This window comes from Benincasa hispida, unplaced genomic scaffold, assembly GCF_027475165.1.
Source record: "Benincasa hispida cultivar pf3 unplaced genomic scaffold, pf3_genome.v1.1 HicScf717, whole genome shotgun sequence".
Taxonomy (NCBI): domain Eukaryota; kingdom Viridiplantae; phylum Streptophyta; class Magnoliopsida; order Cucurbitales; family Cucurbitaceae; genus Benincasa; species Benincasa hispida.
In genome coordinates, this window is record NW_028326841.1 from 23,684 (window position 1) to 41,716 (window position 18,033).

The window sequence follows — 18,033 nt, forward strand, 5'->3', positions numbered from 1 at the left end:
AATGATTCATATTTGGACAAACTTAAAAGCATTAACTTAATGGGTTCTCTATGATTAATGCACCCACATACTTTTGCTGCAAAGATACTCAAAATACATTGAATTTTAGCCTAGTGGTGACCCATAGTATAATTCATGGGTAACTTTTCTTCATTCATTTTCTAGCACTTCTACTCTTTAAATGTTCAAAAGCATTCTCACACTCAAAAACACTTTTTAAACCTTAAAAAATTCAATTCAATAAGTTCATAACGGATTAGGTTAAGATATTTTCTAAAATGAATCTCTAGTTTATTTTAAGTTATATTAATTTAAAATACCTTTGAATTTTGAAATTTGTTTCAAAAGATTCATTGAAATTTCGATTTATTTTAAAATAATAGTTTTTTTTCTATTAAGTGAAAGGTGAAAATCGATATGACAACTAATGTGTAAATATAAAGATATTAAGATAGCTCTTACTATTTATTTACTATTTATTTCATATGAAAAGATATCGCTAGAATCATTTTTCATAAATAAAGTTGTAGACATCGATTGTTATGCGAGTTTATGTGAGTATGTGATGTGATGTTGTAAATGATATTACACGTGCCTTCCAATTCATATTAGATAATGTCGTGTCAATTTTCATATATATTTCAATGAAAAAACTCTCAAAATGGTATTTTTTTTATAACATATTTAAAAAATGAAGGGTAAAAAGAGAATTTTTTTCAACATGTTTAGATAGCATAATTGAACCTATCCCAAAGTTTAAAGATAATAGTATAATTAAATGTTTTTATTTTATATTTTAAAAAACAAGTGAAATATAGCTTGCCAATTTTCTACGAATGAATACGAGTTTTCATTATATCGTCTGTAGTACTATAATTTATTATTTATTATTATTATTTTTATCACGAGATCGTTTACAAATATCGACAAGTTTTGAAGGGAAAAAGTTATAATAAAAGAACTAAAAAAGTGTCATTTTAAGAGATTAAGAAAGGAAAATTTCAACTCACTGTCTCTTTTCTTATTTTATACATGACTCATAAAAATGAAAGGGCTTCATTTTGGAAAAGGATAGGATGTTGTTGTTGAGTTTGTAATGTTGGCAAGTTTTGTCTTTTGTCTCTTGCCATTTTTTTAGCTAAAAAGTTGATGCCTTTGATTTTGCTGATATATATATATATATATAACTTTGAGATCTTAACACTTCCTAGGCACACTATATGGTTTGAATGAAAAATTATCTTCAACAAACAAGAAAAAATGGAAAATAAAAAGAAAAAAAGATGTACTACAAATTCAACCATCCACATGCATTATTTAAAGAAAATTCTGTTGCATGACATTTTGCTATATTTAAAAATATTTTAAATAATTTTATCATTTAAAATAATTATCTAAAAATTTACCCTTTTTTAATTAAAAAATTAGCTTAATATTCCAAAATAATTAAAAAAAAGTGAATAATAAACAAAGAAAAGTATAGATAGAAATATGCTTAATTTACGTCATTAAAAACAAAAAACAAGTAGTTATCAAATGAAAAAGTAATGAAATTATTTTGCTAATTTTAATGAGACATTTTTAAATATAGAAAAATGAATAAAAACATTTATAAATATAAAAAAACTTTACTATCTATCTGTGATAGACCACGATAGACTACTATCTATTCACATATAGATTGTGATATTTTGTTATTATTTGAAATATTTTCAGTAGTCTTATCATTTAAAATAATTTTCCATTTTAACATTCACCTTTAGAAACCATGTAAATAAAAATGAGTAAACTTTAAGAGGTGCTTGGGACAAAGAGTTAGTTATTACCGTCCTATCACTTGGTGCAAATTATTTTAGTTTGAGTTAAAATAATATGTATTTGAGGTGTAAACTATTTTAGTTTAAAAGAAAATAATAAACACCATAACAAAAAATAAAAAAAATGATGCATATAAAATAGTACAAAAGATAGTAGTAAATGATAGTTTTGAAATGATGTTGACGATAGTAAATAAGAGTTTTGAAATAATATTGACGATAGCTAATTGAAGGTTTTTGAAATAGTAATTACGGTAACAAAATGTATAGTATTTACCCAAAAGATAAGTACAAATGCATTTAAACCAATTAAAGATTTTGACCTACAGCCTTCTTCAATCCCATCAAATTACAGTTTCTATTTCAATCCATAACCCACAAAAGCACTTCCGTTGGAAACATTTGGATCAACATTTTTGAGCAAAAAGCGTTTGAGAGTGATCTAATTTGAATGAAGCAAAAAGGGTTGAAGAGAGAAACCCTGTAAAAGGAAGTTCAAATTAAAGCTTTTTTTTTTTTGAAGCCAGAGACTGAATTACTAAAAGGGAATCCGCCTGGTGTTTGTTTTAGCCTTTGCCCAACACCAAAAAGTAGAGAAGAAGGAGGTTAGTATTCCAATTTCTGACATTTAAGCCACCAATCCACTTTCTTCAGTGTGAATACGCTGACACTTTCACGTGCTTTCTCTCTTCTCAAAAACTTCTCATGTCCTTTTGAGCTGAATTCATGCGCATTCTACTCTATTCTACTTGATTGCCATTTCTATTGTTACCGTTTGATTCTTCATTTCATTGTATTTACACAGAACAGAGGAGGTTTCATTTCCCGGATCTGGGTTCTGGGTGTTGGCCAGGTAACTTTGCTCTTCAATGTTGTTCTTGTTTTTCTCCTTCAAAAGGGAGTTATGGGGTTGTTTGAAATTCTTTCATTTTGTGTTTTCTCATGTAGTTTTGGGTTTTTCTGTGTAATGGGTTGGTTTTTTTTTTTTTTTTTTTTTTAAAACCTGTTTCTTGTTTCTGATATAGCTTTGTTTCTGCTGAGGATGTAGTGTTGTGTTCTGCTGCAATGTGTTGTTAGAATGTTCTTGAACTTTGAGTTTTTCTTATTATGTAGCCTTACAGTGTTTTTAGCTTCTTCTAGGTGGGTTTTTTTTTTTTGTTTCCTTTGCTATTTGTTCTCTTTTGTACTTTGTCTTGAACTGTAAAACGTTTTCCCTGATTTCAAATTTGTTCTTTAGCCTCCTTTTTTCAACTTTACTGTTTTGCATTAGCTTTTGATGTATATGTATCACCTCCTTTTTCTCTAGAATGCTGACCTCCACACTTGTCATTCTTTCGCCTACGTTGCAAGATGGAAAAATTTTCCCCCAACTAGTAAACGAGTGTTTTTTATCTTTCTAAAAACATGTCTTTCCTTGTTAAATGGGTTCCACAGGGATATTTCAGAACATTGACCCCTTCTTTCTCATATGCGCTTATGCGTATGGAAGCAAATCTTGGTGGAAGGAAGGCTCAAGTTTTCTTGTGCTTTCTTTTGTTGCAGGAAATGGGTGTAATCTCCAGAAAAATCTTCCCAGCATGCGGGAACATGTGCATATGCTGCCCTGCTTTGAGGTCAAGATCTCGGCAGCCATGTTAAGCGTTACAAGAAATTGCTTGCTGACATATTTTCCTAAATCGCTTGTAAGCATTTGCTAGTCCTTTTTATGCCTAATCATTAGTACTGTAGGACCATTGATGTCTGAAGTTTTTGATCGTTTGTTGATCTGTTTGTTTAAATTTTATGTTGTCTTTGACTGTGATAATGGAATTGAACTAAGGATGACTTTCATGGCCCTTAATTTTTGTTAGCCGTTTGGACCAGATTTGTTTGCCTTGATGTGTGGAATTTTGAATGGTTTGTAGATCTGTTTGAGTTTGGTTGTTCTTTGACCGTGTTAATGGAATGCGACGGATGATGAGTTGATTTTCCTTTCTTCTAGTTGTCTGGTGATCAAATGGAAAAGAACTACGATGTAATGCTTTTTTAACTGTTCTCTTTCTAAATTTGGAGAAGATAGAACTTTCAATTGAACACAAAACTTAACAATGAAAAGAGTCTGCATGGAACAACTCAGCATGTTTTAACAAATTGGCATTTTGGTAAACAAGATTGATGAGATTTTCTTTTTACTTTTAGTTTTACGAATCAATAGTTACATTGAATGAGCTTTGGTGGTTGAACCCTTCACAGGATGGCCCTCAAAGCGAGAGTAAAATTATAAGGTTAATGTGATATTGTGTGAATATGCTGCAAAAAATCCTTTCCGCATTCCAAAGGTATTCATTGCTATATGCAGTTTTATAATCTTTGAAGCAGAAAGGTTTGATTAGTTCAGAAGTATGTGTTTCATTGCTGGGGTACTGATGCTTCCTTTTATTGTCCCTCGTCCCCAGATTGTAAAATATCTTGAAGACAGGTGCTGTAAAGAACTTCTCTTCACTGCTGAGCAAGTCAAATGTGCATTACTATAATTGCAGATGCATACAATAAGTTGCTTTCCCTTTGCTTGGGTAAGCCAACCAGATGTAGAAGTGCGTAACCTTTCATCTTCAGTTTGCGGTGTTGAACTGCATATGTGGTTCATGGGTTCTGGGCTTAAGCAGTTGCTTTTGTCATGTTTCTTGGGTCCTGGTTTTTGCTTTTGTTCCGAGACCTTATAAAGCTCTAGTTGCTTCGCCTTGATACTTATTTTAGCAACTATTAGTCATTGAGTCTATCTTCACTTTTGAAGGGCATATTTTGCGGGTAGTCTGCTGAAGGTCATTGTTGAACTTTTAGACAACTCTAAGCACGATGATTTGCGAATACTCGGGTGTCAAACCTTGACAAACTTCATACACAATCAGGTGATTCTAGATCTCATGGCCTTATATCAAGGGAAGAAGAACACTGATTGTAGTGAGCAGAGATTTGTTATTTTTGTTATTTATGTATGTTCTCGCTTTTGATGTATAGTTTGATCTGTGTAATCTGTGCGAGACAAATCGGGTGAAGTATTCACTCATCTAACAACAGGGATTTAGCTTTCACATCTGTGTTTGCAATCTAGACTAGAGTATATATGTGCCCGGTATTTTTTTTCTACCTTGTGCATTTCCATAAACTAAGTGTAGCCATTTTGTTTTTGGTAAAATTGGCAACGATCAATATCCAAGCTTAAAATGGATGGGAATATTTTTTTCTAGTACACGATTGCATGCCTTTGGCCAGTTTATGGCCTTCTATAAGTTGTTCCTACTTTTCTTCTTCTGGACGGACATTTATCCTCTGATCACTGTAGCATCCTTGTATGCATGCAGGGGAGTTTTTAATATATTTTCTAGTTCTCTTCTCTTCTATTCACTTGTTTTTTTCTTCTAATTATTCTTTTTTCCCCATTTATGATGGACAGGCAGATAGCACTTACATGCACAATGTTGAGAACTTGGTACCTAAAGTATGTATGCTGGCACTGGAAAGAGGGGAAGACCATAAAAAGCAGTGCTTGAGGGCATCAAGTCTACAATGCATTTCTGCCATGGTTGCACGATGTTTCCCTTCAATGCTTTATTTTGTGGTTTATCCCACATTTGAGAAAATAGTCTTCTATCTTAAACAAATTTCCTTAAAGGCCACCATTTCTTAGTTCTTCATTGTTCTTATTTATAGTACATTAATACTATGCCTTTTCATATATTAAGTTATCATTATTTTTGTATTGTGTACTTCAAAAAAGAAACCTTCACTTTTCTGCATTTTGTGCTTTAGTTCTAGTAGATTATTGCTGTTAACTCAATATAATTCACATGGACTAATAATGTTGGACTTTTCACTTTTTTTCATTCTAAGCTGGCACTTTTTCTTCTCAGCAATTTCTCATCCTCTTTTTTGCCAGGTCTGGTTCATGACTGAGTATTCACACATTTTTCTTGACTTCGATGAGGTAAATTTTGCCTTCTCCTAACAGATATGGTTAAACTGTGTCTTTTCTATCCCCCCTTCAGTGATTTAAGTACAGTTCTTTGTCTATTAAGGCAGATATAACTATAACTTTTAAGTAAAAGCTCTCCACATTACATGGTAACAGCTCATCTCCTACCACAGAGAAGAAGAGAAGGATATGCTAACAGTTAACAAGTCTGCTAGTTAGCCAGAAGTTACTAATAATAACAACTAATGTGCTTTCTGTCATGAAGGTTGCATCATATTATTACTTCATAATTCAATTACTATGCACTTGATTTGAATGTATCTTGGGCAAAATGTCTGGAATTATACCAATGCATCTAAAATATTGAAACATCATGTTATAAAAAAGCTTTCCTTTCATACTTGACATTTTATTATTCATCACATAACTGCTGTTGAAATATCAGATGGTTCGCGTGACTCTTGAAAACTATGACCCTGCCCATGATGGTAACTCTGATGATAGCTTGGAGCCACATCATAATTGGCTTAATGAAGTTGTCAGATCTGAAGGCAGAGGTGGTACAGTAGGTGGTGATGCTACTGGTTCCTGCACAATCATCAGGCCAAGACCAGAAAAGAAGGAGTTGGGTATATATGGATGCTACTGGTTCCTGCACAATCATCAGGCCAAGACCAGAAAAGAAGGATCCTGCTTTACTCACTAGGTATTTTACATTGTGTCATATTCTCTTTTAAGTCAGCCAAATTAGCTATAGGATTTTGTAGCTTATAATTCTTTTGCTTGTTCTTTAGGGAGGAGGTCGAGGCACCGAAAGTGTGGTCTCAGATTTGTTTGCAACGAATGGTTGATTTGGCCAAGGAGAGTACGACAATGCGCCGAGTGTTGGATCCAATGTTTATCTACTTCGATTCTGGAAGGCACTGGATTCCACAGCAAGGGCTTGCTTTGATGGTTTTGTCTGATATATTATACTTCATGGAGAGTTCAGGTGTTTTTCACTCCCTTTTGCATCAGACTTGGGATTTCTGCTCTTGTTATAACGAAACAAGGAATTGGGGTGGTATTTACTTCAATTTTGTTCCTCAGGTAACCAGCATTTAATTTTGGCATCTGTAATTCGCCATCTGGACCACAAAAATGTTTCACATGATCCTCAGCTCAAATCATTTGTCATTCAAGTTGCCTCAAATTTAGCCAGACAAATTAGATCGGGAGCTGTGCTGGCAGATATTGGATCTGTCTCTGACTTGTGCAGGCATCTTAGGAAGAGTCTTCAAGTCACAGTTGATTCAGTTGGGCAACAAGAACTAGATTTGAATATTTCACTTCAAAATTCTATTGAAGACTGCTTACTTGAAATTGCAAAAGGGGTATGGTTGAAGTATTTATAACATTGTTCCATACTTGATTTCGATGGTAGATTGAACTAAATCCGGTTTTGCTAGATTGGTGATGCACGTCCTTTGTACGATTTGATGGCTATATCTCTCGAGAATCTGACTTCTGGAGTTGTTGCAAGAGCCACCATTGGATCCTTGATTGTTCTTGCTCATATGATTTCCTTGGCACCAATTTCTTCAGATTCACAACAGGTATGTAATTGTTAACAATGGACTGCTATTAGTTTTTTCATGCTTAAGAATCTCTCCTTGATTCTATTATATTTGTCTTGCAGGAGTGTTAATACATGAGGTTACTATTACCGTTAGGGTGTTTTTTAACAGGAAATTCTTGATATAGTTTTGGATAATCTTTTTTAAGCATGATCTTTTGAACAGGGTGAACAGGAAGTGCTTGTTATTGAACTAGATGAGACTCTAAAGAAACACATCATCGTTCATGGATGAAATGTTTATAGACTGGTTAAAATGTGGAGCGTGTTCAATTGCTTTAGCTTTTTCTTTGAGCTTCCTCTTGTGTTGCCTTTTAGAAAGATATTGATGGGAACAAACATATTGTCAAAAACAAGGATATATGGGCTAAAAGCCACTTGTGCACTTTTATTAGTTTCTGCTAGAAACTCAAAAAACATTCCTCTTATAATTAACTCATTTTTTGTAGAAAGGCTTTAATATGGCTTTGATTTTGCATAGTCAGCTGAGTTCTGTGGTTTGATTTTTTATTTGACCTTTGTTTACAGTCGGATCCATTTGAGGTTGAACTTGTTATCCTTGCACATTTTGTAGCCCTTATCTTTCTATACTGAAAATTTGTCAATTTCTCACGAGATGCAGCCATCATTTGCTCACCATTAAAGTACTTGTATATATATAGGTATTTCCAGAAGCCCTTCTTGTCCAAATCCTGAAAGCAATGTTGCATCCCGATGTTGAAACCCGCGTTGGAGCTCATCAAATTTTCTCTGTTCTTGTCTTTCCCAGTTCTAATTCCCACGAACATGAAACTGCTTCGGTGCAATCCGGTTCTCCTTACAAGCCAGCTGCATGGCATTCAAATGCAGCATCTGCATCAACATCTGCTTCTATTACTGCTTTACTGGATAAACTTCGACGAGAAAAGGATGGCTCGAAAGAAGAAAAAACTGGAAACAATGTTCATGATAATCTAAATTCTTTAGAAGAAGACTGGAAGCATAGGCGGTACCACAGAAATTATCCTACTTTTCACAAGATTCACTCAATTATTGACAGGAAAGCTGGATCCTCGAGTTCCACTGAAGAAGTAAGCCAACTTGTAACATAAGAAATTATTTATTCATTCGATCCCCTGGTGATTTATTGAACTGAGTATTTGGTTTCGTGTTTCAGGAACTGCATATCATGAAATTTAGCGAGGATCAATTATCACAATTGTTGTCTGCATTCTGGATACAAGCTAATCTTCCAGATAATTTGCCCTCAAATATTGAAGCCATTTCCAATTCTTTTGTCTTGACACTAATATCGGCACGCCTGAAGGTGAAATCTAGATGCAATTATATGGCTTTAAATTCTAAACATGAACGAAACCCTTGTTCCTGATAAGATCAGATTAAAAGGAAGGATCATTCCTCGAATGATGTCTTTGATTTCTGAATAACTTTTCATGGGAATGTTCCTGCTTCCTTTTGATTCCTAAACCCTTCTTTTATTACAACTGGAATTTACTGTGAAATTACTTGGTATGCCTTGTTACAGAGTCAGCAGGACAATCTTACGGTCCGTTTCTTCCAGCTTCCACTGTCCCTGAGAAATATATCCCTGGAGCCCAACCATGGTGATCAGAAAATTCGAAATTAGTTTTTCAACTGTGACGATGACTTATGTGCGAAAGCTGTGTTATTGATAAGTCTCTTATTTATTGATAGGTACCTTACGCCCATCATCGCAGAGGTCGGTGTTTATTTTATCTATGGGCATGCTGCTGTTTGTTGCTAAGCTCTATCACATACCTCATTTGAATCATCTTCTGAAGTCATTAGTGGCTTGTGATGTGAGTGCATCCTGTCTGCTATGGAAAATAACTTCTACATATATTCTTTTTATCAATCTACGAAGAAAAATCAAATCTTTAAACAGCTAGATTATGATTTTAATTTTCATACACATCAGCTTATTGATATCGTAATCACGACTACACATTTACATGTTTAGGTGGATCCATATCTCGCAATTGGTGAAGATCTTCACATTTATTTAAAGCCTCAAGCAGATCTGAGAGAATATGGATCTGTTACTGATAATGAGCTGGCTCAGTCTTATCTCTCTGACCTGCGGAACAAAGTATATGAAGCGGACAATGTCATTATGGATATTTTGGCACAAAACTTATCTGTAATTACTGAGGTAACATGTTTTTGGTTGAAGCATATTTATATTTTTGTTTCGATTTGCTATCAGACTCTTAAAAGTTCTTTTCTGTTGGTTTAGCTGGACAAAAGTGTACTAGCTAAGCTGCTATTTGAAGCATTTACACCAGATGATCCATTTCTGTATGGCCCACAATCGATGCTTGATTTCCGCAAAAATAAATCAGTTACCCATTCCAAGGAATCATTATCATTTGATGGGGTACAATTATTCTTCTATAAGTCTTCTTTGTTGTCCAAGTTTTCTAGATGACTTGACTAAAGCTTATTGCTTTCTGGTACATGGTATCACTTTTAAAATGAACTTTCAATGCTTAAACCTTCTGTTTCAGCTCTTAAGCTCATCCATTCTACTAAATATATGCAACAAATGCGACATAATTTGTTCTTGCTCTGCAGGATCTTTCAAATTTACTGGTTGAGGATGAAGTGACGAGTGAAGCCTCTGTTGCTGATATTGCTCGGTTCATTCCTAGAGTACCTCCTTCGCCTTCAATATCTCACATAATGGGCATTGGTCAGCTTCTTGAATCGGTACCATTTACCTTCCCTATGTCTATGTCAGAGGCTCAGCGCGTACTTCTTTTCGAAAAATGATCCAAAGCATTCTGAGCTCTTCATCACCAACATATGCTTCTTTGAACTAATGAACATCGCATTTCCAGGCACTTGAGGTAGCTGGTCAGGTGGCCGGAACATCGGTTTCCACATCGCCTCTTCCATACAATGCCATGGCGAGCCAGTGTGAAGCCCTTGGCACTGGCACTAGGAAGAAACTCTCCAATTGGTTGGCACATGAGAACCACCATACCAGAGCAGCTGATGGATATTGTCCTCCATTTCCTGTGAGTGGCAACTCTGCAGTTGAAAAGGTCTGCTTCATTACTTTCCTATGATTTATCATAGATCCAAAGATGATAACTAGAGATCATTTCCATTGAATCTATCTCTGAAACAATGCATGTTATTGTCTTTCTCGATTATCAATATCCCTTTGGACGACAATGTTAAATGGAAGTCATGTTAAAAAACTGATCGAGTCACTTCTTTCTTGCAGATATTGGCAGACGAACAACATCTTCCTGGAGTTGGATTGCAAGCAGATCGATGGTTTGGCATGAGGCTGCCTCCTGCTAGTCCATTTGACAACTTTCTCAAGGCAGCTGGTTGTTAACTGGAAAGTAAATAAAGTATATCGTCGACTCTTATAAAAGACATCGGTTATTAGGATTAGTAGATCAGCACTGTTAATTCTCTTAGGGTCATTAGCTAAACCTTTGATACATTCAGTAGTTAGGATTAACTTCCTTAACTTTAGATTTGATTAGCTTACCTGCATTGTACCATTCACTGTTTGCCTTTCTTATCAAAATGGGTCAGAGAGGAAGAATCTTTCCATTCTTTTGATAGGACGAGTTCAGCAACATCTGATGGGGACCTCTCAGAAAACTGCAAAACCAAGAGACATCAGGCTTGGAATCACCCAAAGGAGAGCAGTGTCTGGTATAAATCAGGTGGAAATTGTGTACTATTCCTCTGAGATTCATAGATAGAGGCTAACCTTTTAGTACTCATGCTGATGCATGATTCTTAACCCTCCTTTTGTGGCTTCTTCTAGTCATGGTCTATCTTCTTTCTAGCTTTGAATTTATGATATGTTCTGTCACTCTCTATTGGCTGATTGATTGGCCCTTTGAATAGATGGATGTTTTTGTTTATGATGGTTCTGATACAATCCACATGTTCGTAGCTTAGTTCTCCGTAACCACTCTTTGAGTAGATTATGTGGTTGGGTCATTTCTTCGACCCACCATCTAAAATTTTTTAGTATTACGTTAGTATATTCGTATTTTATTCATTAGTTGATATGTTATTTCATGAACTTCATAATAGATCTATGGTTGGGTTAAATAAGTGTGAATCTCTTTTTAGTTTAGGCATGCATGGTGGGAAAAAGAATAAAGTTTTGAATTTCCTTTTAAAGCTGAAAAAAACATGTACCTTTACTGATCCTTTTTTTTTGGTTGCATTTCGCAAAAGTTGGGTTCTTTTAAGTTTGAGATAGCTCAAGTTGGCCTGTGTTTCATTTTTCATTTTGTTTATTCTCTCAATTTCTTTGTTTTGATTTGTGTCATTTACTTAGAGAATTCAAATGTGTGTTTTAAGGCCAATGAAAACTCCCAAGAAATTTGTGAGGAAACCAACATAATTTTTTTTAAAAACGAAGAAACAAAAAATAAATTTATTATTCAAATGAGAGGAGCCTTTTCAAAATGTACATTAAGATATAATGCTATGAAGTGAAGCTTTCTTTCTCTTTATTAAAAAAAGATTAAGAATATGGAAAAAAAGGTTTCTTTTCTTTTAAAATATAACAAATGAATTTTGTACATCTTAGATATCTCCAAGTGCACTCAACATTCAACAATATACTTTTCATGGCTATATAAACTTACACACAAAGTGGATACATACAAACTAAAAGTTGTGTTTTATAGATTATGATTTAAATAAAGAATGAATTATCATTAGGGGCGTTCAAAAAAATTTAATAACCGAGAAAATTGATCAACCCAGCTTAACCTGTGTAGTTTGAGTTGAGTTATCAACTCATTTGGGTTGGATTGGATTAAAATTTTATAGGTTGAGTTAGTTTATAGGTTTACCTCATATAACCCAAATCAACTCGAACTTATTGCTAACTTTTTAAAATGTATATTTTTCGTTACTTATAATACAATTATTTATACAGTTTTATTTAATTTCATTGTTTTTTGAATAATTTATTATCCAACATCTCTTAAAAATAGTTTCTTAGTATTTCGAGAAAAAACTTAGTCATTATATAAATTGAAATTGAGTTGTTAATCTTATTTCAATAGATGAAAATAATTAAATTAGATTTTTACTTATTTACATTTTATTTTTTTTAGAACAAAATTTTAAATAAATGACCCGAGTAATCCGAACCAACCCAATCCAACCCATATATTTTATAGTTGGTTGGGTTGGGTTCAATTTTTAATAAGGATTATTTGGGTTGAAGAAATTTACAATCAATTCGAATAATTGGGTTGAATCTAAAAAGACTTTTAACCCAATCCAACTCAGCTGACGAACACGCCGAATTATCATCTCAACCATTGATTTCTTGATCTCTTATACTTTGCTGAACTCAAAAGGGATTAGCCTTTCATTTTTATTCTTAGAATTACTAACTTTATCCAAGAATGATGTTAACAAATTAATGATGTGTACTAGTATGCTAACCAATCCATGGCTACGCAGTTTAGTTCCTGTCAGTTTTGGTTCGTGCGACAAGAATAGAACTATGCTTCGCCGGAGGTTGGCAGTTCGTAATGAAATTGCTAATTTAGTTAAATGATCATTTAACTAAACCGAAGTTATATTAGGAAATATATAATGAAAATAAAATTACAAAGCGATAACTTAGCACGCTCGAGGTCAATACGCAAATGTTAATTTTGTTTTGGATACCCTATCAATACAACTCTGTTTTAGATAAATGACCACTTGTTTTCATATATTTTTTCGTGTTCTTCTCGGCCATACTTATAAATCAAATAAAATATTAAAATATTTTTAGGTTCTACAAAATTCAAACTTAGGATGTTTTTAAGACGCGATGTTTAGGTAATATAACAAGACACACATGTAGGAGAAACCGATGTGGGAAGTGTTTCATTTAAACTAAAAGTGGGTATTTCGTATTTCCAAAAGGTTAAAAAAAAACATATTTGAAAAAAAAGGTCCATTTGATAGAAAATTTTGAATTTTGGGTTATTTTTGGTAATTTTTCAAATAAATTTCAAAGTCTAGGACTAAAATAAAATTAGGTGATTATCCCTAACTAGTATTTTCTTTTATAATATTTTTCTTTCTTTCTTGGTTTCTTTCCTTTGTTAAGTTTGTTGGTGTCTATTTATTCGTCTTTGTATTGTATTCTGATTAAAAAAAGCTAATTATTCAATAATATTTTACAAAATTAACATGATATCAGGGCCTTAGAGTCTTTTCATATCAAACTCTAACTGCCAAAGCCATGTCCGATCTCTGCCTCCATCGATCGATCGTCGACAAAGGTAGACCGTCATCTGTTACCAAAAGAGCCTAATGCATTTATGTTTTAAACTACCTATGTCACTGATTCTATTGTGTTTTCTGATCTACATTTGTGGGTCTCTGTTTCTGTTTTCAGATCTTCCCCCCCCCCCCCGCCCCCCCAGAATTTTTTAAGGTCTCTGTATTTGTTTTCAAATCAATGGTTCATGGATTATGTTTCTAGCCTAGAAATTATGTGTTTTAGTGCTTCGTATTTCTATTCTCTCCAACCTAGAAGTTCTCTGTGTTTTAGTTCTTTTCGTGGGTACTCTCTCTAGCCCAGAATTTCTCTATGTGTTTTAGTTCTTCATGGGTAACTGACTCCTCCAGCCTAGAAATTTCTTGTGTTTTAGTTCTTCGTGGGTTCTGTCTCCAACCCAGATCTGCCATAATTTTATTTGGGAGTTTTCTTCAATTTCTTAGTTTCTTCAGTCAAAATCGCTTCACAAACTCAAGTTGTGTTTCGCTTGAGTTTGAGAGAAGGGTGTTAAAGTAAAGTACTATATATTCCTAATTAGTTTTTTTACTTTATAATATTTTTTCTTTCTCAGGTTTCTTTTCTTTTGTTGGGTTTTTCGGTGTCTATTTATTCGCCTTTGTGTTGTATTCTAATTAAAAGAAGCTAATTATTCAATAACATTATACAAAAAAATTAAGCAAAGCCTTGGAAAAACAATATTTGCTTCCCAATTTGCTATAAAATTAAGGAAGAAATAAAGTAAGAAAAAAAAATATACCCCCTAAAATTTGAGAAGGATAATAAATTAAAACTCTAAAACTAATTATAATATGCGATATTTAACTCATAAACTTTAATAATTGAATAAACTAGTATTCTTTTGTTTTTTTTAATAGAATAGAGGTTAGAAATGGATTCAAATCATAGACTTTATGGTCAACAACACTTGCATTCCTTTGTTATTTCTAACTAGTTGTACTGATGATTTCATTTAAAAAATTAAAACCAATTGAAAATGCATATAAATAAAAAATTATAGTTCTCCCAAATCCTACTGAAATGGCAAGAAAAGTTATCATGTAGAATTTTCTAAACGAGTAAAAGAAAAATAAAATCGAATACGAGAAGATGAAAAAAACCAATTCTAGATATTAATGAAAAATATCTATTACCCATTTGATTGCAATCCTCAATTCTAACTTTTTCCCCTGAAGCATATAACCAAATTTGAAATTAACAAAACAATAATGAGGAATTGTTATGGTGGGAATGTAATTTTGAGTAGAATAATAATTTCTCATTTACTTCAAAGAGCTATAAAGCCTTTTAAAGATACAAATTAAGCTAAACTAGGGTTAGCTAGAAACTAAGAAAAAAAATCAAACAAATAACAAACTCGTCAACTAACTAGATATACTACCGAAATAAAAGATACAAATAAATATACAAAAGATAATAAATTAAATACACAGTCTCTATAAGAGTCGTGTATTTAATTTATTATCTTTTGTATATTTATTTGTATCTTTATTTAGGTATATCTAGTTAGTTGAGATAAGTTGTTATTTGTTTAGATTTTTTTTCTTAGTTTCTAGCTAACCCTAGTTTAGCTTAATTGTATCTTTAAAAGGCTTTATAGCTCTTTGAAGTAAATGAGAAATTATTATTCTACTCAAAATTACATTCCCACCATAACAATTCCTCATTATTGTTTTGTTAAATTTCAAATTTGGTTATATGCTTCGGAAAAAGTTAGAATTGAGGATTGCAATCAAATGGGTAATAGATATTTTTCATTAATATGGTTGTTTTTTCATCTTCTCGTATTCTTTTATTTTTCTTTTACTCGTTTAGAAAATTCTACATGATAACTTTTCTTGCCATTTCAGTAGGATTTGGGAGAACTATAATTTTATTTATATGATTTTCAATTGGTTTTAATTTTTAAATGAAATCAAAGTACAACTAGTTAGAAATTAACAAAGGAATGCAAGTGTTGTTGACCATAAAGTCTATGATTTGAATCCCTCTACCTCTATTCTATTAAAAAAAACAAAAGAATACTAGTTTATTCAATTATTAAAGTTTATGAGTTAAATCGATAATATAATTAGTTTAGAGTTTTAATTTATACCCTTCTCAAATTTTAGGGGTATAATTTTTTTTTCCTTTTTATTTCTTCCTTAATTTTATAGCAACATTGGGAAGCAAATATTGTTTTTCCAAGGCCTTGTTAATTTTGTATAATGTTATTGAATAATTAGCTTCTTTTAATTAGAATACAACACAAAGGCGAATAAATAGACACCGAAAAACCCAACAAAAGAAAGAAACTGAGAAAGAAAAAATATTATAAAGAAAAATACTAATTAGGAATATACCCCTACTTTACTTTAACACCCTTCTTCAAACTCAAGGCAACCAACTTGAGTTTGTGAAGCGATTGACTGAAGCTAATGATGGAAATTGAAGAAAACTCCCAAATAAAATTATGGCAGATCTGGGTTGGAGACAGAACCCACGAAGAACTAAAACACAAGAAATTTCTAGGCTGGAGAGAGTACCCATGAAGAACTAAAACATAGAGAAATTCTGGGCTAGAGAGAGTACCCACGAAGAACTAAAACACAGAGAACTTCTAGGTTGGAGAGAATACCCACGAAGCACTAAAACACATAATTTCTAGGCTAGAAACATAATCCATGAACCATTGATTTGAAAACAAAACAGAGACCTTGGAAGATCTGAAAACAGAAACAGAGACCCACAAATGTAGATCAGAAAACACAATAGAATCAGTGACATAGGTAGTTTAAAACATAAATGCATTAGGCTCTTTTGGTAACAGATGACGGTCTACCTTTGTCGACGATCGATCGATGGAGGCAGAGATCGGACATGGCTTTGGCAGTTAGAGTTTGATATGAAAAGACTCTAAGGCCCTGATATCATGTTAATTTTGTAAAATATTATTGAATAATTAGCTTTTTTTAATCAGAATACAATACAAAGACGAATAAATAGACACCAACAAACTTAACAAAGGAAAGAAACCAAGAAAGAAAGAAAAATATTATAAAAGAAAATACTAGTTAGGGATAATCACCTAATTTTATTTTAGTCCTAGACTTTGAAATTTATTTGAAAAATTACCAAAAATAACCCAAAATTCAAAATTTTCTATCAAATGGACCTTTTTTTTCAAATATGTTTTTTTTTAACCTTTTGGAAATACGAAATACCCACTTTTAGTTTAAATGAAACACTTCCCACATCGGTTTCTCCTACATGTGTGTCTTGTTATATTACCTAAACATTCACATGTCTTTAAAAACATCCTAAGTTTGAATTTTGTAGAACCTAAAAATATTTTAATTTTTTATTTGATTTATAAGTATGGCCGAGAAGAACACGAAAAAATATATGAAAACGAAGTGGTCATTTATCTAAAACGGAGTTGAGTTGTATTGATAGGGTATCCAAAACAAAATTAACATTTGCGTATTGACCTCGAGCGTGCTAAGTTATCGCTTTGTAACTTTGTAATTTTATTTTCATTTATATATTTCCTAATATAACTTCGGTTTTTAGTTAAATGATCATTTAACTAAATTAGCAATTTCATTACGAACTGCCAACCTCCGGCGAAGCATAGTTCTATTCTTGTCGCACGAACCAAAACTGACAGGAACTAAACTGCGTAGCCATGGATTGGTTAGCATACTAGTACACACTTGTTACATCATTTAATTTGTTAACATCATTCTTGGATAAAGTTAGTAATTCTAAGAATAAAATGAAAGGCTATTTATCCCTTTTGAGTTCAGCAAAGGTATAAGAGATTCAAGAAAATCAATGGTGAGATGATAATTAGGCGCGGCGTGTTCGTCAGCTGAGTTGGATTGGGTTAAAAGTCTTTTAGACTCAACCCAATTATTCGAATTGATTGTAAATTTCTTCAACCCAAATAATCCTTATTAAAAATTGAACCCAACCCAACCAACTATAAAATATATGGGTTGGATTGGGTTGGTTCGGATTACTCGGGTCATTTATTTAAAATTTTGTTCTAAAAAAAATAAAATGTAAATAAGTAAAAATCTAATTTAATTATTTTCATCTATTGAAATAAGATTAACAACTCAATTTCAATTTATATAATGACTAAGTTTTTTCTCGAAATACTAAGAAACTATTTTTAAGAGATGTTGGATAATAAATTATTCAAAAAACAATGAAATTAAATAAAACTGTATAAATAATTGTATTATAAGTAACGAAAAATATACATTTTAAAAAGTTAGCAATAAGTTCGAGTTGATTTGGGTTATATGAGGTAAACCTATAAACTAACTCAACCTATAAAATTTTA

At 32.6% G+C, this 18,033-nt stretch overlaps 2 protein-coding genes across 3 annotated transcripts; both read left to right on the forward strand.

The window, feature by feature from the left end:
* The first annotated feature begins 4,565 nt into the window (after positions 1-4,565).
* LOC150029989 (protein SEMI-ROLLED LEAF 2-like) lies at positions 4,566-6,475 on the forward strand. Its single transcript, XM_090310189.1, has 4 exons — positions 4,566-4,705; positions 5,251-5,379; positions 5,734-5,781; positions 6,215-6,475. The coding sequence occupies exons 2-4, from the start codon at positions 5,266-5,268 to the stop codon at positions 6,473-6,475; spliced, it is 423 nt and encodes a 140-aa protein (XP_090166315.1). The 5' UTR covers positions 4,566-4,705; positions 5,251-5,265.
* Positions 6,414-11,345, forward strand: LOC150029990 (protein SEMI-ROLLED LEAF 2-like). 2 transcript variants are annotated; one of them, XM_090310197.1, is made up of 13 exons: positions 6,414-6,475; positions 6,564-6,760; positions 6,859-7,142; positions 7,218-7,364; positions 8,047-8,454; positions 8,541-8,690; positions 8,910-8,988; positions 9,080-9,204; positions 9,366-9,557; positions 9,642-9,782; positions 9,980-10,114; positions 10,246-10,452; positions 10,638-11,345. In XM_090310197.1, exons 2-13 carry the CDS (start codon positions 6,613-6,615, stop codon positions 10,752-10,754), a joined length of 2,133 nt encoding a protein of 710 aa, XP_090166323.1. In that variant the 5' UTR covers positions 6,414-6,475; positions 6,564-6,612; the 3' UTR covers positions 10,755-11,345. The 2 variants fall into 2 exon arrangements, with proteins under 2 accessions (XP_090166323.1, XP_090166324.1); XM_090310198.1 differs by lacking the exon at positions 6,414-6,475 and having other exon boundaries at positions 10,638-11,312.
* Positions 11,346-18,033: the final 6,688 nt, after the last annotated feature.

Excerpts from the sequence above, each read along its gene's own strand:
- LOC150029989 (XM_090310189.1), top strand. The coding sequence starts at position 5,266 with ATGCACAATGTTGAGAACTTGGTACCTAAAGTATGTATGCTGGCACTG. Across the intron at positions 5,380-5,733 it reads TACAATGCATTTCTGCCATG|GTCTGGTTCATGACTGAGTA; the intron begins GTTGCACGATGT and ends CTTTTTTGCCAG. Across the intron at positions 5,782-6,214 it reads TTTTTCTTGACTTCGATGAG|ATGGTTCGCGTGACTCTTGA; the intron begins GTAAATTTTGCC and ends TTGAAATATCAG.
- LOC150029990 (XM_090310197.1), top strand. The coding sequence starts at position 6,613 with ATGGTTGATTTGGCCAAGGAGAGTACGACAATGCGCCGAGTGTTGGAT. Across the intron at positions 6,761-6,858 it reads ATACTTCATGGAGAGTTCAG|GTAACCAGCATTTAATTTTG; the intron begins GTGTTTTTCACT and ends TTTGTTCCTCAG. Across the intron at positions 8,989-9,079 it reads ATCCCTGGAGCCCAACCATG|GTACCTTACGCCCATCATCG; the intron begins GTGATCAGAAAA and ends ATTTATTGATAG.